The sequence below is a fragment of the Lampris incognitus genome, chromosome 2 (assembly GCF_029633865.1).
Source record: "Lampris incognitus isolate fLamInc1 chromosome 2, fLamInc1.hap2, whole genome shotgun sequence".
NCBI classification, from domain to species: domain Eukaryota; kingdom Metazoa; phylum Chordata; class Actinopteri; order Lampriformes; family Lampridae; genus Lampris; species Lampris incognitus.
In genome coordinates this window covers 42,702,841-42,723,162 of record NC_079212.1, presented here as the reverse complement: position 1 = coordinate 42,723,162, position 20,322 = coordinate 42,702,841, and the positions used below count along the sequence as shown (strand labels likewise).

The 20,322-nt window shown below is 43.0% G+C and overlaps 1 protein-coding gene across 1 annotated transcript; it reads right to left on the bottom strand.

Annotated features, from left to right (window-relative positions):
* Positions 1–3,285: 3,285 nt before the first annotated feature.
* ttll10 (tubulin tyrosine ligase-like family, member 10) lies at positions 3,286–20,083 on the bottom strand. The gene is made up of 12 exons (XM_056302244.1): positions 19,997–20,083; positions 19,145–19,481; positions 13,104–13,254; positions 12,679–12,797; positions 11,860–11,980; positions 10,823–10,908; positions 7,978–8,164; positions 6,818–6,989; positions 5,417–5,557; positions 4,424–4,540; positions 4,231–4,324; positions 3,286–3,977 (listed from the first exon to the last, which is right to left on the bottom strand). Exons 2-12 carry the CDS (start codon positions 19,473–19,475, stop codon positions 3,532–3,534), a joined length of 1,965 nt encoding a protein of 654 aa, XP_056158219.1. The 5' UTR covers positions 19,476–19,481; positions 19,997–20,083; the 3' UTR covers positions 3,286–3,531.
* Positions 20,084–20,322: the final 239 nt, after the last annotated feature.

Below are 20,322 nucleotides of genomic sequence, written 5' to 3'. Positions count from 1 at the left end.
AACAGGTGACAAAGACATTTTGTATCATTCTATAGATATCAGTGAGGATTTTATAGTATACATGAAGAGTTAGTAGGGACACGTTCCCGCCTAAGTGTATGACTTTGACTGTAATGAAATGAAGGAATGCAGTTGTACCGAGAAGCCACAATGGTTGTAGGATGGCTCCATGTTTCAATCTTGCTGGTCAGAATTACAGCAAGTGTAGAGTGGACTTTATACTTGGGTGTAAAAAATGCTGTTTACGCATTTCTAATTTTTAGGAAAAAATTTTGAGGTAAAGATGTATATAATTTACAATTTGCACATTTCTTGGAGGGAAGAATGGTTCATTCGGGTTTCTTCAGTTTCTGTGGTGTGAGGCAGCTTGATGTGCAGAGATTGGACTGGAGGCAAGTCCCTTCTCCATACAAACTATCTAACTCTGTGTTAACATATAGGCTACCATCGTGTTTTCTGCTTATTTTAGAGTTAAGCTAAAGGAAATAGTTCATGATTTCGGTGGAAACTAACATTTATTATAGAGATGTCCCGCAGACACTCGGGTGAGTTGATGTGCTGTCTCTGATGTTTGAATAGATTACAAGTACATATAGGCACATTACAGAGGCGGCACAGAGCCCCCCACCAAGAAAGGTCATAGCACCTCCAAGAAATTTTTGAACCTCTTCACACGTTTCATTTTTTCACTGAATAAAATTAATTGTTCAACCGTGTGACATTATCTGGTCGTCACACAGTCGAACAATTTAAGTGAAGAAATTACAAAATACATAATTCATTCATTCATTTTCCAAGCCACTTATCCTGATGAGGGTCGCGGGGTGCTGGAGCCTATCCCAGTGCTCACTGGGCGGAAGGCGGGGAAACACCTTGGAGAGGTCGCCAGTCCATCGCAGACATTAATGAATTAATTGATAATATAAATTAATTGTTAATTAAATTAATTGTTCGACTTTGTGACTATCTGGTCGTCACACAGTTGAACAATTAATTGTATCGAGTGAAACAATGAAGTGTGTGAAAAAGTTACAAAATAAATTAATAAATCAATTTACAATATGAATTAATTGTAAATTAGATTAATTAAATTAATTGTTCGACTGTGTGACATTAACTGGTCATTATAGGTCATGACCAGTCTGATCCTATTAATAGATGACCGATACGGTACATTCGCTAGCACCCCCATGCATTTTAGTGATCGCGCTTAAAATAGTAGGTGTGCTTGGCTAATGGCTTTTTGGGCTTGTTTTTGATCTAAGGCGCAATCTCAATGCAGAAGTCAGTGACCAATTTTGTCCAAAATGGATCGTTTCTTGGTCTCCAAACGGCCACGTTTTGTCGATGATCAACCTGCAACAGTTGATAGCGAGTCTCCTGAAACAAGTGTAGAGACGGGAGATCAGCTAGAGCAGGAGGAGGAGAATCAGTCTGATGATGCTACAGCCAACGTTGATGCTGATGTGGAGGTTAGCCGATATCCACAGGAAGGGCCAAGACGTCCAGTTCTTAAAGGATACCGATCACACGGACGTTTGGGACTCAGCAAAGGAGTTTCAATAGAAGCTGGTTCGAGCAATATATGCTAGAATATAGCATCAATATAGCATCATGCAGGTTTTTGTTTTGCATGCAGGCATTTTTTACGACCAGGTCAGCACAGATTTCATTCGTTCCGAAACTGGTGGAAAGCTACAGCCAAGTTTAGGCTCATAACGAAAGTGCGGGGCACAAATTTTCAATGGCGGCATGGACGGAATTCAAAATGAAGCAGGAACAGTAACCTGGCATTGTTGGCCATCAACACCAGGAGGACAAAAGATTTGGACACTGGTGAAATCATCGATGCTTTTGCCAGCAGTCAAAATAACACACGCATTGTTTATTTATGAAGATGTCTAATGGTGACTGACTGTCTTATAATGGCACTGTATTACTAGGCCAGGTATTGCCATATAACTCATTGTTCTCATGCTTCACCATTATTCTTTATTTATATTCTATGTTATTCTTTATTCTCTGAGCTGTGCACTCATGGCTTACTAGGTAGCCGGCAGCACAGTTATATACCTGGAGATGTATTTTATGTTAGACGTCTAACGGTTTCTCATGGTTTTTGGGATGTTGGAGAGAAATGGCAGTCGCGTTGTGTTATATCGCATTTGTACAGTTTTGGTTTTGATCTGGATCGGGGTTTTAGACCAGCAGTGGTGCATGAGGTTTCTGTCGCTGACCCACTGTGTGTGTGTTTGTGTGTGCGCATACAGTGTGTGCGCACGCTGTTTTGACCTTGAGTCGGATTCTGTCGTACTTTTGTATTGCTCAGTGTGCATACTGGTATATCCACAGTTCTGCAGCACCCCCAATTAATAGTCAAGCTCCAACTGAGCACCCCCAATAAAAATCTGCTGGTTCCGCCAATGGCACATTATCATAAGAGTAGTATCAATTTTAAGCTGTAATGCTATTAAAGCTTGTTGTTTATCAGGAAAGTATTTCTTAAAAAGTACAGCACTGATAGGCATGAGTACAATATAAACTAATCGTCTTTATTATGGTGATAAACACAGTGTATTACTGCATTAGATATGAGCAATATTTTTTCTTTAAAATAACATGAGTGTAGGGGCATCCGGGTAGTGTAGCAGTCTATTCCATTGCCTACCAACATGAGGATGGCCGTTTCAAATCCCCATGTTACCTCCGGCTTGGTCGGGCGTCCCTACAGACACAATTGACCGTGTCTGTGGGTGGGAAGCTGGATATGGGTATGTGTCCTGGTCGCTGCACTAGCGCTTCCTCTGGTCAGTCGGGGCGCCTGTTTGGGAGGGGGGGAACTGGGGGGAATAGCGTGATTCCCCCCTGGCAAAACTCCTCACTGTCGGGTGAAAAGAAGTGGCTAGAGACTCCCACGTGTATGGGAGGAGGCATGTGGTAGTCTGCAGCCCTCCCTGGATCGGCAGAGAGGGTGGAGCAGTGATCGGGGCAGCTCGGGAAGAGTGGGGTAATTGGCCAAGTACAATTGGGGAGAAAGGAGGGGGGGGGGTCCTAAAAATTTTTTTTTTAAAAATAACATGAGTGTAAATAAAATCTAACCTAAACCCATCCCTGATGTTTTGTTATATATATATATATATATATATATATATATATATATATATATATATATATATATATATAAAAAGCATTTCTGGTCCATACCACACATCTCTTTATCATAGGTCTCTTTTCAAAGGTTTTCCTGCTCATACCCCTCTGTTTAACATAGCACAGTTGTAGTAGTTTTCCTTTTTAAAGCTGAGTGCTTTGTGTTCCCTCCAGGCCCCCGTACCTTACGCTCCCCTCCTGTTGCATGTGTCTTTGTTCACACAGGATGTGTGAAACAAGGCAGAACTGTAAGCGCTGAAAAGAGTAGCAGAGGAAATGGATGTGGTCAGGCCTGGTGCCAGGCTTTCAAGTTGCTCAATGTGGGACGGAGATGTGGTACCTGCTAGACTCAGAGAGTACCTTCCAAGTGTTTCTATGGGGTTAGGAGTCAGGTGACGGGTTTTGTGGCAAGTGCTGTGATGGTGTGTGAATGTGAAAGTGTCTGCATTGATTGCTGTGTGCTTGATGGAGATGTTTAATTGATTGAGCTGGGTCAGTTGAAATAGCATCAGGATGAGCAGAGATCCGAGCGATCTTCAAGTCATTCAGAGAGATATCGGATGGTGTTACGGTGAAGGTTTTGCCCTTCTTTCCAGAGTTTCTTGGTCTGGATTTTGCACGTTCAGGATTGTGGGCGGTTTTGGTGGCTCTCTGGTAGTCGGAGGAGGGGCTTTTTGACGTGACTCCACCTGTTCTGCTCCTGCTGCGAGGCGGGATGGAGGCGGAGGGAGAATCCTCAGCGTAAAGGAGAACAAACTCATTCTGATGATCCAACGGGAGGATCTGCCGTCCGCTGCGACACTTGCTGAAGATCTCCAGAGTTATATCTAGAGAGAAGCAGTGGCCGAGAAGATGGTGCCATCATACCATACATCGGACATCTTTAAATGAATCAAAACTGTTGTTGTGCAAATGGGCAGAATAATGCTTGGTAACGAACTACACCCCTGCAGTACAAACAATGAAATCATACCAGTGATTTTTATATGACACAACGCAAAGACCTTTAAAATCTAGCGAGCCAGTTAGTGTGTACAACAGGGTGTGATAATGAATGATGGTGATGAGTTATTTTCTCACCCAAAGACTCTACAACAGTACTGGGTACCACTTGTTTGAGGACCTTGCAGTTGGTGTGGAGAGCAGGATTACAATTCATCTCCAATAGCCACACCTTTTGGGGTTATATGGAAAAAAGTTTCCCTCAGAGAGGCAGACTGATGAGCAAACTCACACATTGGACTAAACCGGGATTTAGCAACCCTTCACCCACCTTGAATTCCATATCAACCATGAAATCACAGCCAATCAGGTCAAACAAGCCCAGCCTGCGACTCAGTTTGGATTTGACAGCAAAAAAACACTGGGTCATGATCTGCTGCATGCGCTTCTGATGCATGGGGGAGAGAGAGACAGAGAGACAGAGAGAGAGTTAAACTGAACAGCCATGTCAATGGCACAGTATAATAAATAGGTATAACTCCATAGGTAACTGTCATTATAGATATTACATGTTTCATTCTGAGTTCCACCATAAATGCTAAAAATCTATCAAATAATCGAACCTTGATGTGCTTTTGATAAAAGCATCCCCCTAGTGGTGTATGGGACATACTGTTTCAGTTGGAATATGATGGCAATATAGATTAATCCTCTCACAGGAATGTGACCAAATTAACTGTATGTGACGGAAATCGTCAACACTATTAAGGATCCAGTCCAGTGGAAATTATATTTTCCAATCTCATTGCATTTTGTTAACAGGTTTGTTAATATAAAGTTATCAATTTCAGTTTTTGTGAAAATATGGTTAAAACTCCTGGAGAAACAATCCTGCCGGTTGTCAACATAATTAAACGCTTTCAGAGAACCAACCTGCTTCTGATTGATAACTGACATCATCTAATACCCCGATTTGATTGACCAAGTAATGAACAGTCATCATCAGTCACTCTTGTCAGTTGGTCTGTTTGTCAATAGTTGCTTAGCAACATCATACAATAGCTAGCTATCAACAGAGGGTTTTGTGAACTCGGGGCCACACCCCCTCAGCCTCCTGAGAACCGGCTGTGTTCAGAAACAGGTCTGACAAATCAGATGATGCTTCTGAAGCTGAAAATATGACAACCCAAACATTAATATTCCCTAGTAAAACTTTTCTGACTGAATTAAAATAATCTGACTGGCTCTTTAATCATTATTCTTAGCCTAGTTATTATTATAATAAGTCCCCAAAGCATTAACTACTGCACACTGCAGGACTTACTGCAAAGGCACCCATAACCCAGTCCCTGGGCAGCCCCTTAGCAACCTGATATTCATCATTGACATAGGTGTTGAAGCTCTCCATGGACCACACAGTGTCCTCCTTGAGTGTTTTGTACTGCGGGTTTTTCTTCTGCATGTACTAGAGATAAACAGCAGGGGGACCAAGAGACACACGGACATGTGAGCAAAAGAGCAAAGGTGGTGAAACTGCATCCGAGATTTCATTCAGCAACCAAACAAGGCCATGCATGTTCAGGCCATTCACTGTTACTTTGAAGATAAGCATAGGGGGTGAAATGCAAGCAGGTTGTCCTTGAGCTGGTCATAAAGGGGAAATTTCCACTCCAAACTTTATGGACATACAGTTTCCTCCACTAAAGCTAGAGGCCAGAGAGCATAGAAGAATTTGCAGTTTTGGAGCACTTTGTAATCAGAAGCTGCTCCAGACTTATATTTTTGATTGTTTAAGAATTAAAAACAAGTTAGACTTCATGCTATCAAGGCATTACTGTTGGCACAGAACCCCAAAATAAAACATTTTCCTCATCTTTGGTCCTTGTTTTACAACTTCATATCTATAGTTTCTAATGAAGCATTTGAGGAGCATTACATTAAGCTGTGCAGTTAAAGGTTCCATGTGCATTAAGGAAACATAATATGACTAATAAATATCTATAGGGGTTGCTGAATGGTACTGAATTATATGACAGGCACAGAAGCAGAAAGATCCTGAGAAGGACCAGACATATCATGTTGTTTGAGTGACTGTGTTGCAGTATATAGTAGGTGTAATAAATGGCCACTATTCTTTTATCTGAAAACATTCTCTGGTCATCTGTCCATCCAACGCATACAAACCTGTAACAAGACTATGGTGCTTCTTTAAAGAACCGACAGTAAAACCTATGTGCACACTCTCAATGTTCAACTCGGTGGTGCTCGTTGATCTGTTTTACTGGCGGTGTGCAGCATAAACTGAGCATAAACTAAGCTAACCTTACCACTGAAAAATGGCTAAATTTATTTATTTTAAAATTTGATTAGAGGATAAAAGCCTTGAGATGCGCTGTCTCATTTTCAAGGGGGTCCTCAAGTTGCCGTTGCATATGCTTTCATGCACTGCTTTTGAGACATCACAACCACAAAATCCTGTTTTGACCTGGTTCAGAGGCATCACTCTAAAGATCCAGTTTCTGATCTGTTTTGCTGTGGTGTCTGTGGTCTATTTCTCTACTGACAGCCTGATTCCAAAATTATGATCCACCATTTGATATGATTGCAAACTATTGACGCCTGTGTGGAGAGACTTGAGAACGGATTTTTTATAAAAAAAATTTTTTAGCTGACATGATTCACAGCCAATCTCTAGCATTCTGACAAGCTCTGTGTAAAGATTTACCTGATTGGTCAGGTGGATGGAGAGATTGTTGGAGGTGGGGTCATAGAGGTCACAGGTCAATCGTACATAACCGTGGCGGAAGAAGACCATGTAAGGTGCAGTACAGGCGATAAGGAGGTACGAGCGCACATCAAACTTTCTCCCCTGCAGAAGCAAAGGATTCTGGATGTACCTGAGGGAATGACAAAATATTTCCATTTACGGCCACCATCCAATGCATATAAACCTGTTGCAAGACTATGTTATAGTTTTAAAGAACTACAATTAAACGTTTTTTTTGGGGGGTTGGGGTTTCCCCCCTTTTTTCTCCCCAGTTGTACTTGGCCAATTACCCCATTCTTCCGAGTCATTCCAGTCTCTGCTCCACCCCCTCTGCCGATCCGGGGGAGGGCTGCTTTTTTCACCTGACAGTGAGGAGTTTTGGCAGGGGAACGAAGTGCGTGGGAGGATCATGCTATTCCCACCAGCCCCCCCCCCCCGAACAAGCGTCCCGACTGACCAGAGGAGGCGCTAGTGCAACGACCAGGACACATACCCAAATCCGTCTTCCCAACCGCAGACACGGCCAATTATGTCTGTAGGGGCGCCTGAGCAAGCCGAAGGTAACACGGGGATTCGAACCATCAATCCCCATGTTGGTAAGCAACGGAATACACCGCCACGCCACCTGGACGCCCAGGAACTACAATTAAATTAATACACACACTTCCAATGTTAAGCTTGGTGGTGATCAGTGATTTTTATACTCAATTACTACATGTATAAAAATCTACAGTGATTTCTTGACAGAAATACAAATTTTGGAAAATAGTCCAAGAAAAGCCTTTAATGTGTGAATATGTGTATATGCTGTATAATATCTCCAAAGAATCTTATTTAAAACACTCCCTCTATTGACTATAGCTCTTATAGCATTTAGCTTTGTACATTGACCTTCTTCCAATTAGTTGTCTTTTATAATCATCTTTAAGAATTACAAACATTGATCATGGTTGTGTATAATTCTTACCATTAATATTTAAGAATATTAAAAATGGATTTAATGTTGTTACACTTAAGTAAACTTTGATATTTTTGATAGTTGAGTGTGAATGGAAGATGCAATGTATCAAATATGTTTCAAAATATAATTTGCATTCTGAGGAACTGGGCTGACCCACCATTGTACAATGTGAGCCTGAGTCTGGCGGGAATAAATATTTCTTTTCGCCTGGCTCTCTTCCATCTCCTGTAGCTTCAGTTTGAGTGTGGCAATGTCCTCCTGGGTTTTGAGGAGAAAGATCCCCTTCCCCTGGTTCAGTCCTGTGGGCTTGCAGATCCATATGTGCTTCTCTTTGTTGCCCACGCCTAGTTATCAGACAGAGAGAAGGTGGTACGGTGTTAAAAATATTTACAAAATCGCCCCGTTAAGCTGTTTTCAACACGTGATCCGGCCAACTTGTTTGGTTTGGCCTGTTACATTATGTGCTGCTCTGTCATAATCTGTTCTCTCTCATTATTCCCCGCTGCATTTTGAATTCATCTGGTAGAGATCCGGAGTGCCGGGGTGTAATTCTCTCTGTTGACTTTGTGATAACCATATGTTCATCAGTACTGTAGATTGGTGCAGAGGCTGAGGGCTGGAGCCTGTATCAGTTCACAGTAAACCAACTTCCTCTCAGCCTCCGCGATGTTGATGGAAGATGGACCGCAATTTTTTTTTTTTGTTCTTTACCGCTACATTGATTTTGGGTGAATTGGAATTCACTTGAAAGTGTGTGAGTGCTGTTACAGCGGCGGCCCAGCAGCTGCACATCATCTGTCTGTGTGTGTCTCAGCCTGCCCTCTGCTGACTGCTCTCCATGACACCAGCTGTTTCCCTGAGGATTTGATCATATGGGAGGTGAACAACATTTTCCAACGTTTACAACCCCTGAAATACACAATCTCTACAGCTAAAGTGTCCTCTCACCCCCCCTTGAGCTTTTACACTGTGTCTGCTATACCTCCAATCATACATTTACAATAACACCAACACAACAAGTTTAAGACATTTATGAAGGAAACGATATATCTTTTTAATTCGAGAACATTTGTGTTTCAAAAACGAAAGACTTACATTACTCATGTACAGAAGTATTCACCCCACCACTATTTTAGGAAGCCCTTTGGCAGCAGTTACCACCGTGAGTCTTCTCAGGTATGTCTGTTTGCATAATTACGATGTGGATTTATGGCCATTTCCTCCATGCAAATGTGTTCCTGCTCTGCCAAATTAGACACAGTCAGCGGAACGAAACCACTGACTTCTGATGAGACTGTGTCACGACCATGCTTGATGGTAGGGATGCTGTTACCTGGAAGTTCCGGTGTGGGAAGATGGTGGCATGAATTCATGTTTGCAGTGGCCTCACCCAGTACCAGTATGGGACAATGGCAGCGCAAACTTATATTTGCGGCGGCCTCACCCAGTACCGTCCATGCAGTGTCTTTGTCCATGTCTTCGTCTAAGTTTTTTGTGTTGTCATTTGACGGTGTCTACGTTTGATGGCTGGGAGAGCTGGCACTGGATTGGCTGGGAGAGCTTGGTCTGTGGGCCCAGGGACCACAGCCCTGCCTGGAGCTGCACCCGAGGAGGAAACACTGAGGGCGGTATGACAGGACACAGAAGCAGGGAAGGCTAAGCTAACTGCTAGCCCATGCAGACTGGCAGTTCTGACAGTTATCCTGGCATTCGTTCTCTTGGCCAGTGATTTTTTTTTTTCAGTTTGATATATGTGTTCTTGTAGTTTTCAGATATGTGTTTTTGTCTTTGTGTTGCACTGCTGTGGGCTGGGGGAAACTATATTTCATTTCATGTACACAAGTACATGAAATGAAATGACAAATAAGGTGTTCCTGATTCCTGGGTTGTTGCATTTGCACCAAACATCATAACAGTGCTTTTCAAGCCAAAAAGCTCAACTTTACTCTCATCAGAACACAAAGACAGGAAGAGATGGAAACAGATGATCCACTGTCATTACCCCTAATGGGAGCAGCCAAAAGTAGTAGTAGTAGTAGTAGACTCTCATCAGAACACAAAATCTACCTCCAGAAGGTCTCAGATTTTCTCACGTGGCTTCTAGCAAACTCCAGTCGTGACTTAATATTAGCTTTTCTCAGGAGTGGGCTTCCTTTATCTACTCTCTCAGCGAGGCCGAATCTGCAGAATGTGCTGAAGCGGTTGTTGATATGTGGACAGTTTCTTTGATTTCAGTCAATGAGATGTGTCAGACAGCTGCGAGTGTTGTAGCTGTTGCCTTGATCACTTCTCTGTCAAGTGTCCTTTTTATCCTGTAGCTAAATTTGGTAGGATGTCCTGATATTGGCAGTGTCTGGGTTGTGTGATATCTTTTTCTATGTTGTTATAATTGACTTTATGGTGCTCCTATGAAGGTTCAGAGCTTTGCCAATCTTTTTATAACCCGCTCCAGCTTTTTGCCTCCTAAAAACGTAATCTCAGAGTTTCCTGGTCTTCGTAACAGCAGGACTTGTCCGATCGGCTGTGTCAGTTTCAGGATCATATTTATTGTGCACTCGTGCAGTTGAACATACGTGGTCCGTTAGTAATGTACTTATTGTGCTTTCTCAAGTAAATCGAATACATTTGGTCCAATTCAAGTTGGTAATACAAACTGGGTAAGTACTTATCAGCCTCTGATAGGTATTTAACAGAGAAATATTTCTGTAGGAGTCGAGAAAAATCTCATTTTAATGTGAATTTCTTGCACAACAGACACAGCAAAACCAGTATGGGGGTGGACACATACTGAAGTCACAGTTACGGTGTTGTTAACGACAAACAACACCATAACAGAAAAATGTCTGTTCCTGCTTTTACAACCCCCCCCCCCACCGCCCCACACGCACACACACACATACACACCCTCACTTACTGTACACAAAAACAAAAATCCTGTCTAACCAGTGCCACATGGTTGTGTGTAAAAGATAATGTCAGATGTGAAGCCCAATCACTTTTACCTTGCTGCGTGGCAAAAAACGCTCGTCTCTCTTTGTTCACATCCATACGGAAGGTTTCGGGGAAAAACTCCTCCATTTTCAGCTTCCTATATGGTGAGCAACACACAGCAGGGAGGAAGTCCATGTGAGCACCCTTTGGAAGCGACATGTGTGAATATCTTTCTATACTTATAGCATAATGAAACTACACCCAGCAGTCTAAGACGCTGCTCCTCTGTTGAATCTAGTCTGGTGTTTAAATTCATGAGTACAAAAAAAAAACTGACTAAAAAGTATATTTCTTTGAAAAATTATAAAATTAATTTTTTTCCAATAGGTTCGATGAAGTTAGACATGAGGTCTCCGGTGAGGTTGGGGTCACATTTGAGTTCACGTTTAAATCTTATGCGGAGTGGTGTTTCACTTACAGTCAGAACAGGTGAATTTTAGGGTTTCAGAACATTCTGGTAATGGTGGCTGTTGATGTGACTGATCTGCGTGGGGGAAATAGGGCCGTTTTAATCAGACGTCTATGGGAAGGACATGTAATTCCACTTTTCGTTAAGGGCACGCCTTGCATGAAAGTAAATGGCATTGCTGAAGCAAAAGTAAACAGCAAACGCTTCCGTCACACAAACCTTTCCTTGCTGAACAACATCAATTTTTGTTGAGATTAGTTTGCTATTTCTATTGTCAGAAAAAGTGTTGGTTTTTTACATAATACACGTTTCTCATATTTCACTTTTTACACTTTCAATGAAGTAGATGCCCGTGACCAGAGGGACTCGACATGTGGTAAAATAAGCTTACAACAAGCCAACGCTCTTTCATCATCAAAATTTGGAGTCACCGTTCGTAAGGAGTGCAAAGGTCAGGATCAGAGCGCTTTCGCTGCGTTTCCCTGGCCGTAAAACAGACACGTGGAAGAGGAGCGTGAGGAAACGCTTTCAGATCCGGGGGTCATTGCATCACTTCAGAATACATGCAGCCCGTTTGAATAGCCAGTGTAAAGAATATGTGTATCACAGCGTATAACCTCTGAGTCGGTACCAGCTCACCTCAGCCCTCGACCGTTGTTGACTTTGTTACAGACGCGGTCATATTCTCGAAGACTGCTGAGGAGACCGATCTTAGTGGTCAGCACCTTGTTGTTGGGAATCTGGTACAGCAACTGTTCACCTGTAGACCACACAGTGAAGACAGTTTAGGGGCCTTGAGTGCTTCCCCCCCCCCTTTTTTTCTCCCCAATTGTACTTGGCCAATTACCCCACTCTTCCGAGCCGTCCTGGTCGCTGCTCCACCCCCCTCTGCCGGTCCGGGGAGGGCTGCAGACTACCACATGCCTCCTCCAATACATGTGGAGTCGCCAGCCGCTTCTTTGCACCTGACCGTGAGGAGGAGTTTCACCAGGGGGACGTAGCGCGTGGGAGGATCACGCTATTTCTGCCAGTTCTCTCCCCCCCCCCCCAAACAGGTGCCCTGACCGACCAGAGGAGGCGCCAGTGCAGCAACCAGGACACATAACCCACATCCGGCTTCCCACCCGTAGACACGGCCAATTGTGTCTGTAGGGATGCCCAACCAAGCCGGACGTAACACAGGGATTCAAACCGGCGATCCCTGTGTTGGTAGGCAACGGAATAGACCGCCACGCCACCCCCAGATCCTTTATTTATTCATTTTTTAAAACTCTGATTTGGAAAGAACTACAATTTTGTTGTTTGTTTTTTGTAAGTATTATAAGTAATACTGTGGTAATACTTGCAGTAAATGTAGTATCTAATTATAAGCACAGTGAGCTTGTGTATTACATACAGGTTAATATCTGTAGGGGTGGAATAAACGCCCGTGTTTCATGTGGCGTCTCATCACTGTACCTTCTCTGAAGTTGAGGTAGTTTGCTGGCAACTTGGTCTCACACCACTTCAGCTTGAAATCCTCCCTGCGCTTGTCATAAATCCTCCTCCATCCTCTGCTCTCACAGTAACCGCTCACACTAGTCTCAAAGGAGAGTAACAACACCTCCATTTTAGCACAGAAACAATCCGGCATATGTGGAAAAGCTCCATGTTTAGTGTCTAGGTCAACAGAGAGGCATCCAGCATGCACAAAACATAACAAAACTTCCTCTGCTCGTGAAAAAGTAAAGTTTGTTAGCGAATATTGCTGAAGTAATTACCTATCATTTTAAAATCTGAAACAGCATAAATGTGTTTTGTAGAAAAAGAATGAGAAATAACAATTGAAGCAAGTAAAAAAAAAAACCCTAACTGGAGAAGATGTGTTAAGTTTGTTCTCTCACATTCCAACTCCATTGGCTCCTCCAAAGAAATAGAAGGGCCCGGGCCCCCGGGGCTCCCCTGTCGGCCATTCCTTGTCTCTGTCATGGTATGAGTGCTCCTTCAACCCCCTGAGGTGGCAGACGCTAACGCAGTGCTCCGGCAGATGCACACCTGACATATTTTATTCATGCACACAAACAGGTGCACACACACACAGTGATGTGATACCAAACAAGCAAAGAGGCACTCACACAGTTTCACACTTGAGTACAAACAAAATCTGTGACAGACGCAACTGCACAGAAAGGGGCTCACTGACAAACTGCTGAAATCACCAGAAAGTTTATTATTGATTCCATGTCTTGTGGTGATTATTTGCTTACTGGAGCCTGGGAAAATTTATTTATCGGACTTAATTGCAAAAATAAAATAAAATGACAGATTCTTTATCATCTTTCGATTTAATGGAGGCAGTGTTGTAGTACTCGAGTCCAGGACTCGGACTCGAGTCCGACTCGAGTCCTGATTTTCATGACTCGTGACTCGACTTGGACTTGAGCACTGATGACTCGGACTTGGACTCGGACTCGCGAATTTACTGCATTCGGACTCGGAAGTTGGAGACCCGGACTCTGACTTTTTAATTGATAAAGACTGTTTTTGTTAGATTTTTTTTAAATAATAGGCCCTATTAAAATATATTGATAGCTATATTAATACTGTAAAATTATTCAATTCCGTGTAAGGGCAGGCACGTGTGTTCCACCTACATGCGGATTCACGTGGCGTGCATACCGTCATGTTCAGTAGCGCGAAGATGCCTAAAGAGACGCCCCGAATTGTGCTCTTTGCTTACACAGATTTTACAACAAATTCCAGCAAGATCACTGCTAGATGTTCGATATGTAAACGAACTATTGAGGAGAAGACCGGGACAACCTCAAACTTCAACAGACATCTGTCAAGGATGCACCCAGAAAAGTAAGTGATATGCAGTCAGTTGATGATATGGTTGGTGATCAGTTAACGTTAGCTAGCTAGCTATCTAGCTATGGTAACAATAGCCTCTGAAGTAACTCAACCACTGGTCCAAGATGTTCGGTTAGGTCGTGTGGGTATATCATATCACTAGAACCAAGTGAAATTGTATAGGTAAGTTCAGTAACGTTACTGTTAGAGTGCTAATGCAGCATTGCACAGAAAAGTCACAGTACGGTTCGCTTTCGGTACGAGCGTGCCATCGATCTCACTAATGATGAGTTGGTAAGTAACACGCAGCGTCTTCATGTTATAGGGAGATTAAAACTGATTTTTCTTATTTATCATTTAGCTAATTACCAAGTAGCATACACTTAACGGAAAAAACACACCACTCTGAACTACCATGTTAGCATTAATCTTAACTAGCAATAACAAATCCGCACATTGCAGATCTCCGCCATAAATATTCTCCAAGTGCGGAGAAGGAAGAAGTCTAGCCTATATGCATCCACAAATAATGTTGATAAAATGTACACAACTTTACAATGCAAATAAAAATAATTGTAGGCTATTACTCGCTAAATGGACTAATTGAAGAAAGCTAATGTGGATGCCGCCACTGGTTTTCTTGAGAGCTGGAGACGGTACAAGATTTGACGGATGTGGCATTTCCCCCCCCCCGATGTACCGAAAACTACCGAACCGTATCGTGATTCGTGACACCGCATAGGCTACTGTAAATATGGGGATATTTTTCTTTGCATATATGCAGCATTGGGTGTGCCAAATTCTAAAAATAGACACGCACGACCTAGCTTTTGAACAGTACTATGAACTGGCTCTGTCTTCTAACAAAATCACACCCTCCCTGACCCATACAGAATAAACATACAGACTCACGGAGGATAGAGAGTTAAAGCTCAGCTAGGTAGCATGTAACATACTTAAATCAATAATTAAATGACTGGGTTTTGCTAATTAATCCCTGTCCTGTTAGTCTCATAAATTATGTATCTTTTCTCATACTTTTCATTTATCCAGCTAGCTTATATTAGTTAATCTACTAATATGGTAATGTTAGTTATATAGATAACTAAATATGTAACTTAACTGGTTATGGTTCAAACAACTATGTGTATAATGTGTAACATTTGTATTGTTATTGCATATTGTTATAGCTATAACGTTACACATTTTTTGCTGTAAGAAAGATTACTTGAAACAGTTTGGCATCAGCAAGCTAAAGTGTGTATCCTATCTTCCCCTAGGTTCCAAGAATACTTTGCCTCCACTGCTTCAGATGTGATGCCAGCTGCTCCAGGTCAGAAGACTATCACATCATTTTTAAATGATGGACAGCAAAGGATGTACGACCTCAAACATCCACAGAAGGCTATAAGTGATGCCCTTGTAAAAGATCTAATCATGAAGTGCTGCTTGCCACTCTCCATCATTGACAACGAGGACTTCAAGCACTTCCTGCATGTCCTGGACCCTCAGTACCGGCCTATAGCAAGATCCACAATTTCCTCTGTGACCATTCCAGGAATGGTGGAAGTCAAGAAAGAACAGATAAAGAACCAGCTGGCAGAAGCATCGAGTGTTGCTGTTACCACAGACATTTGGAGTGATCGAAAGATGCAGTCATTCCTTGGAGTGACAGCACACACAGTGGCAATGGATAAAAAAAACAGGAACTCAGCCTTCAGTCATATCTTCTTTCCTGCAAAAGAGTGCATGGGAAACACTCAGGAGAGAAGATTGCAATGATGTTTGAATGCTGTGCTGAAGAATACCTGATTAAGGACAAGATCAACTTTGTCATAACTGACAATGCATCCAACATGAGAAAAGCTTTCCAGGCCAGCTTTCCCCTAGAGGATCCTTGTGATGCTGAAGCTCATGATCCCAGCACATTTGAGGAGGATGAGGAAATATGGCAAGACCTGATGCCAGAAGATCAACAGACAGTCAATGACACTTTGGCTGAGAACTGTAAGATGCAGAGACTATCATGCTTCATACATTCACTGCAGTTGGTCATAAAAGATGGTCTGAAAGACACCAGTGGGCTGTCAAGCACCCTAGCAAAGCTATCCCGTGCAGCCAACCTCCTCCACAGTGGCACCTCGTTTAAAGACTGCTTTGAAGCGTGTTTTGGTGATGCAACAATTCCAACAGCGAATGCCACACGATGGAATTCCACTCTGAAGCAGGTGAAGGCTTATGTGCATTTAGACATGCAAAAGCTGTCCAGTGTGTTGGAATCAGAGGGGCACAAAAGCCTTATCTTATCCCCGCGAGAGTATGTTCAGCTTAAAGAACTGATCGAAGTTCTTGATCCGTTCTTAGAGGCAACCAACCTAACTCAGGGTGAGACTACTGTCACCGTCAGTGTGATTGTGCCCTGTGTCCTCACTCTGCGCTGTCACCTGCAGGAAATAAGAGGAAAAGCCAGATACTGTGGGCCTCTGGTGAGAGCTCTGGAGAGCTCCTTGAAAACAAGGTTTGCAGAGGTTTTCAGTGCAGTCAAGATACCAGGATGTGAGCCAGCTGAAGGAAGAGGCCCCACCAAATTTCCTTTCATCAATGCCTACTTCATAGCATCTGTGTTGGACCCAGCATTTGGCTTCCAGTGGCTAGAACATGATGTGCAGCTGGACAGTGACATTAAAGATGTGCTGAAGACTGAGATCAAAGGTGAGAAATGTTTTGATTAATGTTAGTTAAGTGATTAACTATTTGATTGTTGTGATGTTTAAATCATTGAAGGTGTTACAATAAAGCACATAGACATGTCATTTGTCATGTAGGCCTAGTCAATAACATATTTGTAATGAGTCCCCCATGCCCCCCTCTCATTTCAGAGTATATAAAGGCAGAGGGTGACAAGCAAGCGGTATCAACAGCAGATGCAGCGGAAGCAACAGGACCAGGGGAAGGTGAACTTTCAGAGTCTCCTCCTGAGAAGCAGTTGAGAATGTTCTCCCACTATAGGAGGACTCCCTCCTCCACCGAGAAGAAGCCGTCTGGCCAGGCTCAGTTGACTGCATACCTCAACTTGATCGCTGAGCAGGACTCTGACTCAGTCCCGTGCCTCAGGTTTTGGCAGCAAAACAAATCCAAATTCCCTACCCTCTATCAGATTGCCACACAGGTATTCTCTATCCCTGCCTCCAGTGCGCCCATTGAAAGGGTATTTAGTCATGGAGACATTTTGATGAGGCCTCACCGTGCAAGGTTGAGTAGTTCCATGCTGTTAGATCTTATGTTTTTGAAATGCAACGTGTATGCTTAAAACTAGTGCCACCAGCCTTTTGTTCCTAACTATTCCTGAGAGACAATGTCTTTTGACTAGTTTTTATGAATGTATTGTATGCTGTGGAACTTACTTCTGTATACTGTTTCCACCATTTGCTAATATCATGCTATTCACAGCTATCCAGGTGTTTTGAAGCACATCCAGTGTTCAGAATGTCAAAGAAATTCAGACTTCTAAAAATGTGTGTGTGCGCGCATGCTTGCGCGTGCATGTGTGCGAGTGTGCATTTGTTTGGCTATCGTGTTACAAAGTAATTAAACTCCCTTTGAAATGGTGACAGCTGTCATTTATGTTTAATGTAGACCTTTTTTATTTGTATGTCAGATCTTTGACTGTGCCCGAGTGGATCACTGGAGCCATCTTGGAACTCGACTCAGACTCAACCTTGATGAATCGGACTCGGACTAGGGTAATAGGGACTCGACTCGGACTCAGGTAATGGGGACTCGACTCGGACTCGACTCGACTTTTCTTTGGTGACTCGGACTTGGACTTGGACTCGAACACTGGGGACTCGAGACTCGACTCGGACTCGAGGTTTAGTGACTCGACTACAACACTGAATGGAGGAATATTATATTTCAATCTGTGTTCCCAAATACATACAGAACCTGATCTTGTCAGTGTATTGAAATAAAAGATAAATATAAATGATGGCCTTGCATCTACCCTATTGTAGCCGATTTGCTTAACCTAACAGAATCTTTAAATTAACACTTTGCAAGTTGGGCACATCAGTGGCACTTGTTTGCTATGCGTGGTACTTCCTCGGTGCTTTCAATATATTGTACTGAATTGAGGGGGCAGTCGGGAACCGCTGCAGCCGGACGCGAACCCCGGGTCTCCCGCACCATGGGCAACTAAGTTAACCAGTCGACTAAAGGGTCCGACCCGTTAGCCAAGGGCTAGCGAGTCTAGTCATCCATGGTCGTTACAGTATATATTACAAGGCTGCTGCTGCATACAGTAACAAAGTATATATATTGCCTATATTGTGTATTAACCTATTCAAAACTAAAGGAGGCACATTAGCACTTGTCCTTCCTAGTGCGTGAAAGCCCTCATTTGCTACTGACAATATCGCAAGACCAGACTTTACGTTATATGTGAGAAGGCTGGTTGTACTAGACCATTTATGGCTAGAGCAGCGCAACTATTTGGTGTTTTTAATCGCCAGTGAGTGTCATTTATTCTGAATAAACTCAATAACACTTCATTAAGTAAAACAAAAGAATATGTAGTTTAGCGTAGCTTTAAAGATTGACTAAACCCTAGACCATTTTAGTGAGTTTGCTCACACCTACAGGTTAAAAACCATGTAAAGGTTAAAAACATGGCAGTCCGGTCTTGTTACTCCGTGATGTTAGCATAGCAGGATAAACACAGCTGAAGCTACCAACATTAATAATGGCTCTGTTGGATGTTGGTGTGTCAAAGAACCATCATTGACTGTACTATTGGCAGTTGTGAGTGGTGTCCGTCTGTCTTCCTATCTGTATGTCTGTCTGTATGTCTGTCTGTCAATGCTGATACCTAAATTAAAACAGAGCCATTACTAATGTTATTGTCTGCAGCTGTGTTTATCCAGCTATGCTAACATCACAGAGTACCAATACCAGCCTGCAATATTTTTAGCCTTTACATTGTTTTTAACCTGTAGCTATCAGCAAACTCACTAAAATGGTCTGGGGTTTAGTTACTATTTAAAGAGTGTACCATGACACGCCCCCCCTCCCCCCTACATACACACAAACACACCTGACTCTCCTTCTTGGCTTTCAGCCACCTGCTCACCACTCTTCTTGTCAGGGACCTTTCTCTCCTCCTCTTCCAGGAACTCTTCTGTCTCTTCCTTCTGGGACGACTCCAACCCTCCTTCTGATGTCACTTTCTGGCTGTTCCTCTGGTCATGTGACAGAGTGTCTTGTCCTCCATACTGCTCTGGGTCTTCCCGGCACACCGTCTTCCTGGGCTGGTTGTTTCCACAGACAAACTCTGACCCCTCCATGCCTTCCCCTGCCGTCTCCTCCAGGCCTTTCTCATCTGGATTGCTCCGAGGACGGCGGTCAATCCAATATTCAGACGACATCACTCACTGCCGACCCACATGTTGGAGGAAAAAATGAAACAAGATAAAAAAAGCAAGGTTCATCAGTGGGAAGAGAGGTAGACCTTTGGTGTCTTGTGACCCTGTGGTCAACGGTGGAGAACAGAGGAACCATTTTGCCTGATAGGTTTTACTCAAAAGCCACTGCAGAGTGAGAAGAAAGCACTGGTGGTGAGGTTTTGGTGTTTGTTTGTGCTGTGTTTTAAGGATTGAGCTGGTTAGTAATGCCATGTTAGTCTTCATTAAATTTGAACTTCCTCATGTATAGTGGCATGTTTGGAGCCTTGATGAGTGTATGGATAATCATCTTCTCATTGTGGAATATAATTAGTTAACCCATCAAAAAGGGTCAGGTGTTTTTTGTTTTTGTTTTTTGTCTGTCTCATTCTATTGTAGCATTAGGTTGCATTTATCAATGGCACAATAAGAAATTTGAAAAACATGCATAACGGTACACAAAAATAGCACATCTTTCAGAATCAAAATTAGTTTTGGTGTCTGACCTTCCTTGTCGCTACCTGTCGAACTGACGAGGTGTGCTCCCACATTCGCTGATGTAAAGACGCAGACAGCCAAAATCCACGAGAGATCATTCAGTCTTTTCCTTCCACCAGGTATCGTACGTTCAGCTGTGTAGTCCAAATGGTTAAAAAAAAAACTGCATGAGTCACAGACTGAAGAGGAGGAAGGAGATTAGGGAGAAGTCAGATGGTCTGTCTGCAGACAGCCCATATTGATGTGCCTGCTGCAGCCTCTCCACCAGAGCAGCGTTGCAGGAAGGCAAACTAACTGGAGCAGACCAGTGTAAACAGTCCCTGGCTGCTGGGCA

Bases quoted from the DNA above. Each gene is read 5' to 3' on its own strand.
- ttll10 (XM_056302244.1), bottom strand. From the start codon at position 19,475: ATGTCGTCTGAATATTGGATTGACCGCCGTCCTCGGAGCAATCCAGAT. The intron at 6,990-7,977 runs GTGGGTCAGCCC...TCATTCCCTCAG, and splicing joins CAGGCTCACATTGTACAATG to GTACATCCAGAATCCTTTGC. The intron at 5,558-6,817 runs GTAAATCTTTAC...GTTTATCTCTAG, and splicing joins CCATCCACCTGACCAATCAG to TACATGCAGAAGAAAAACCC.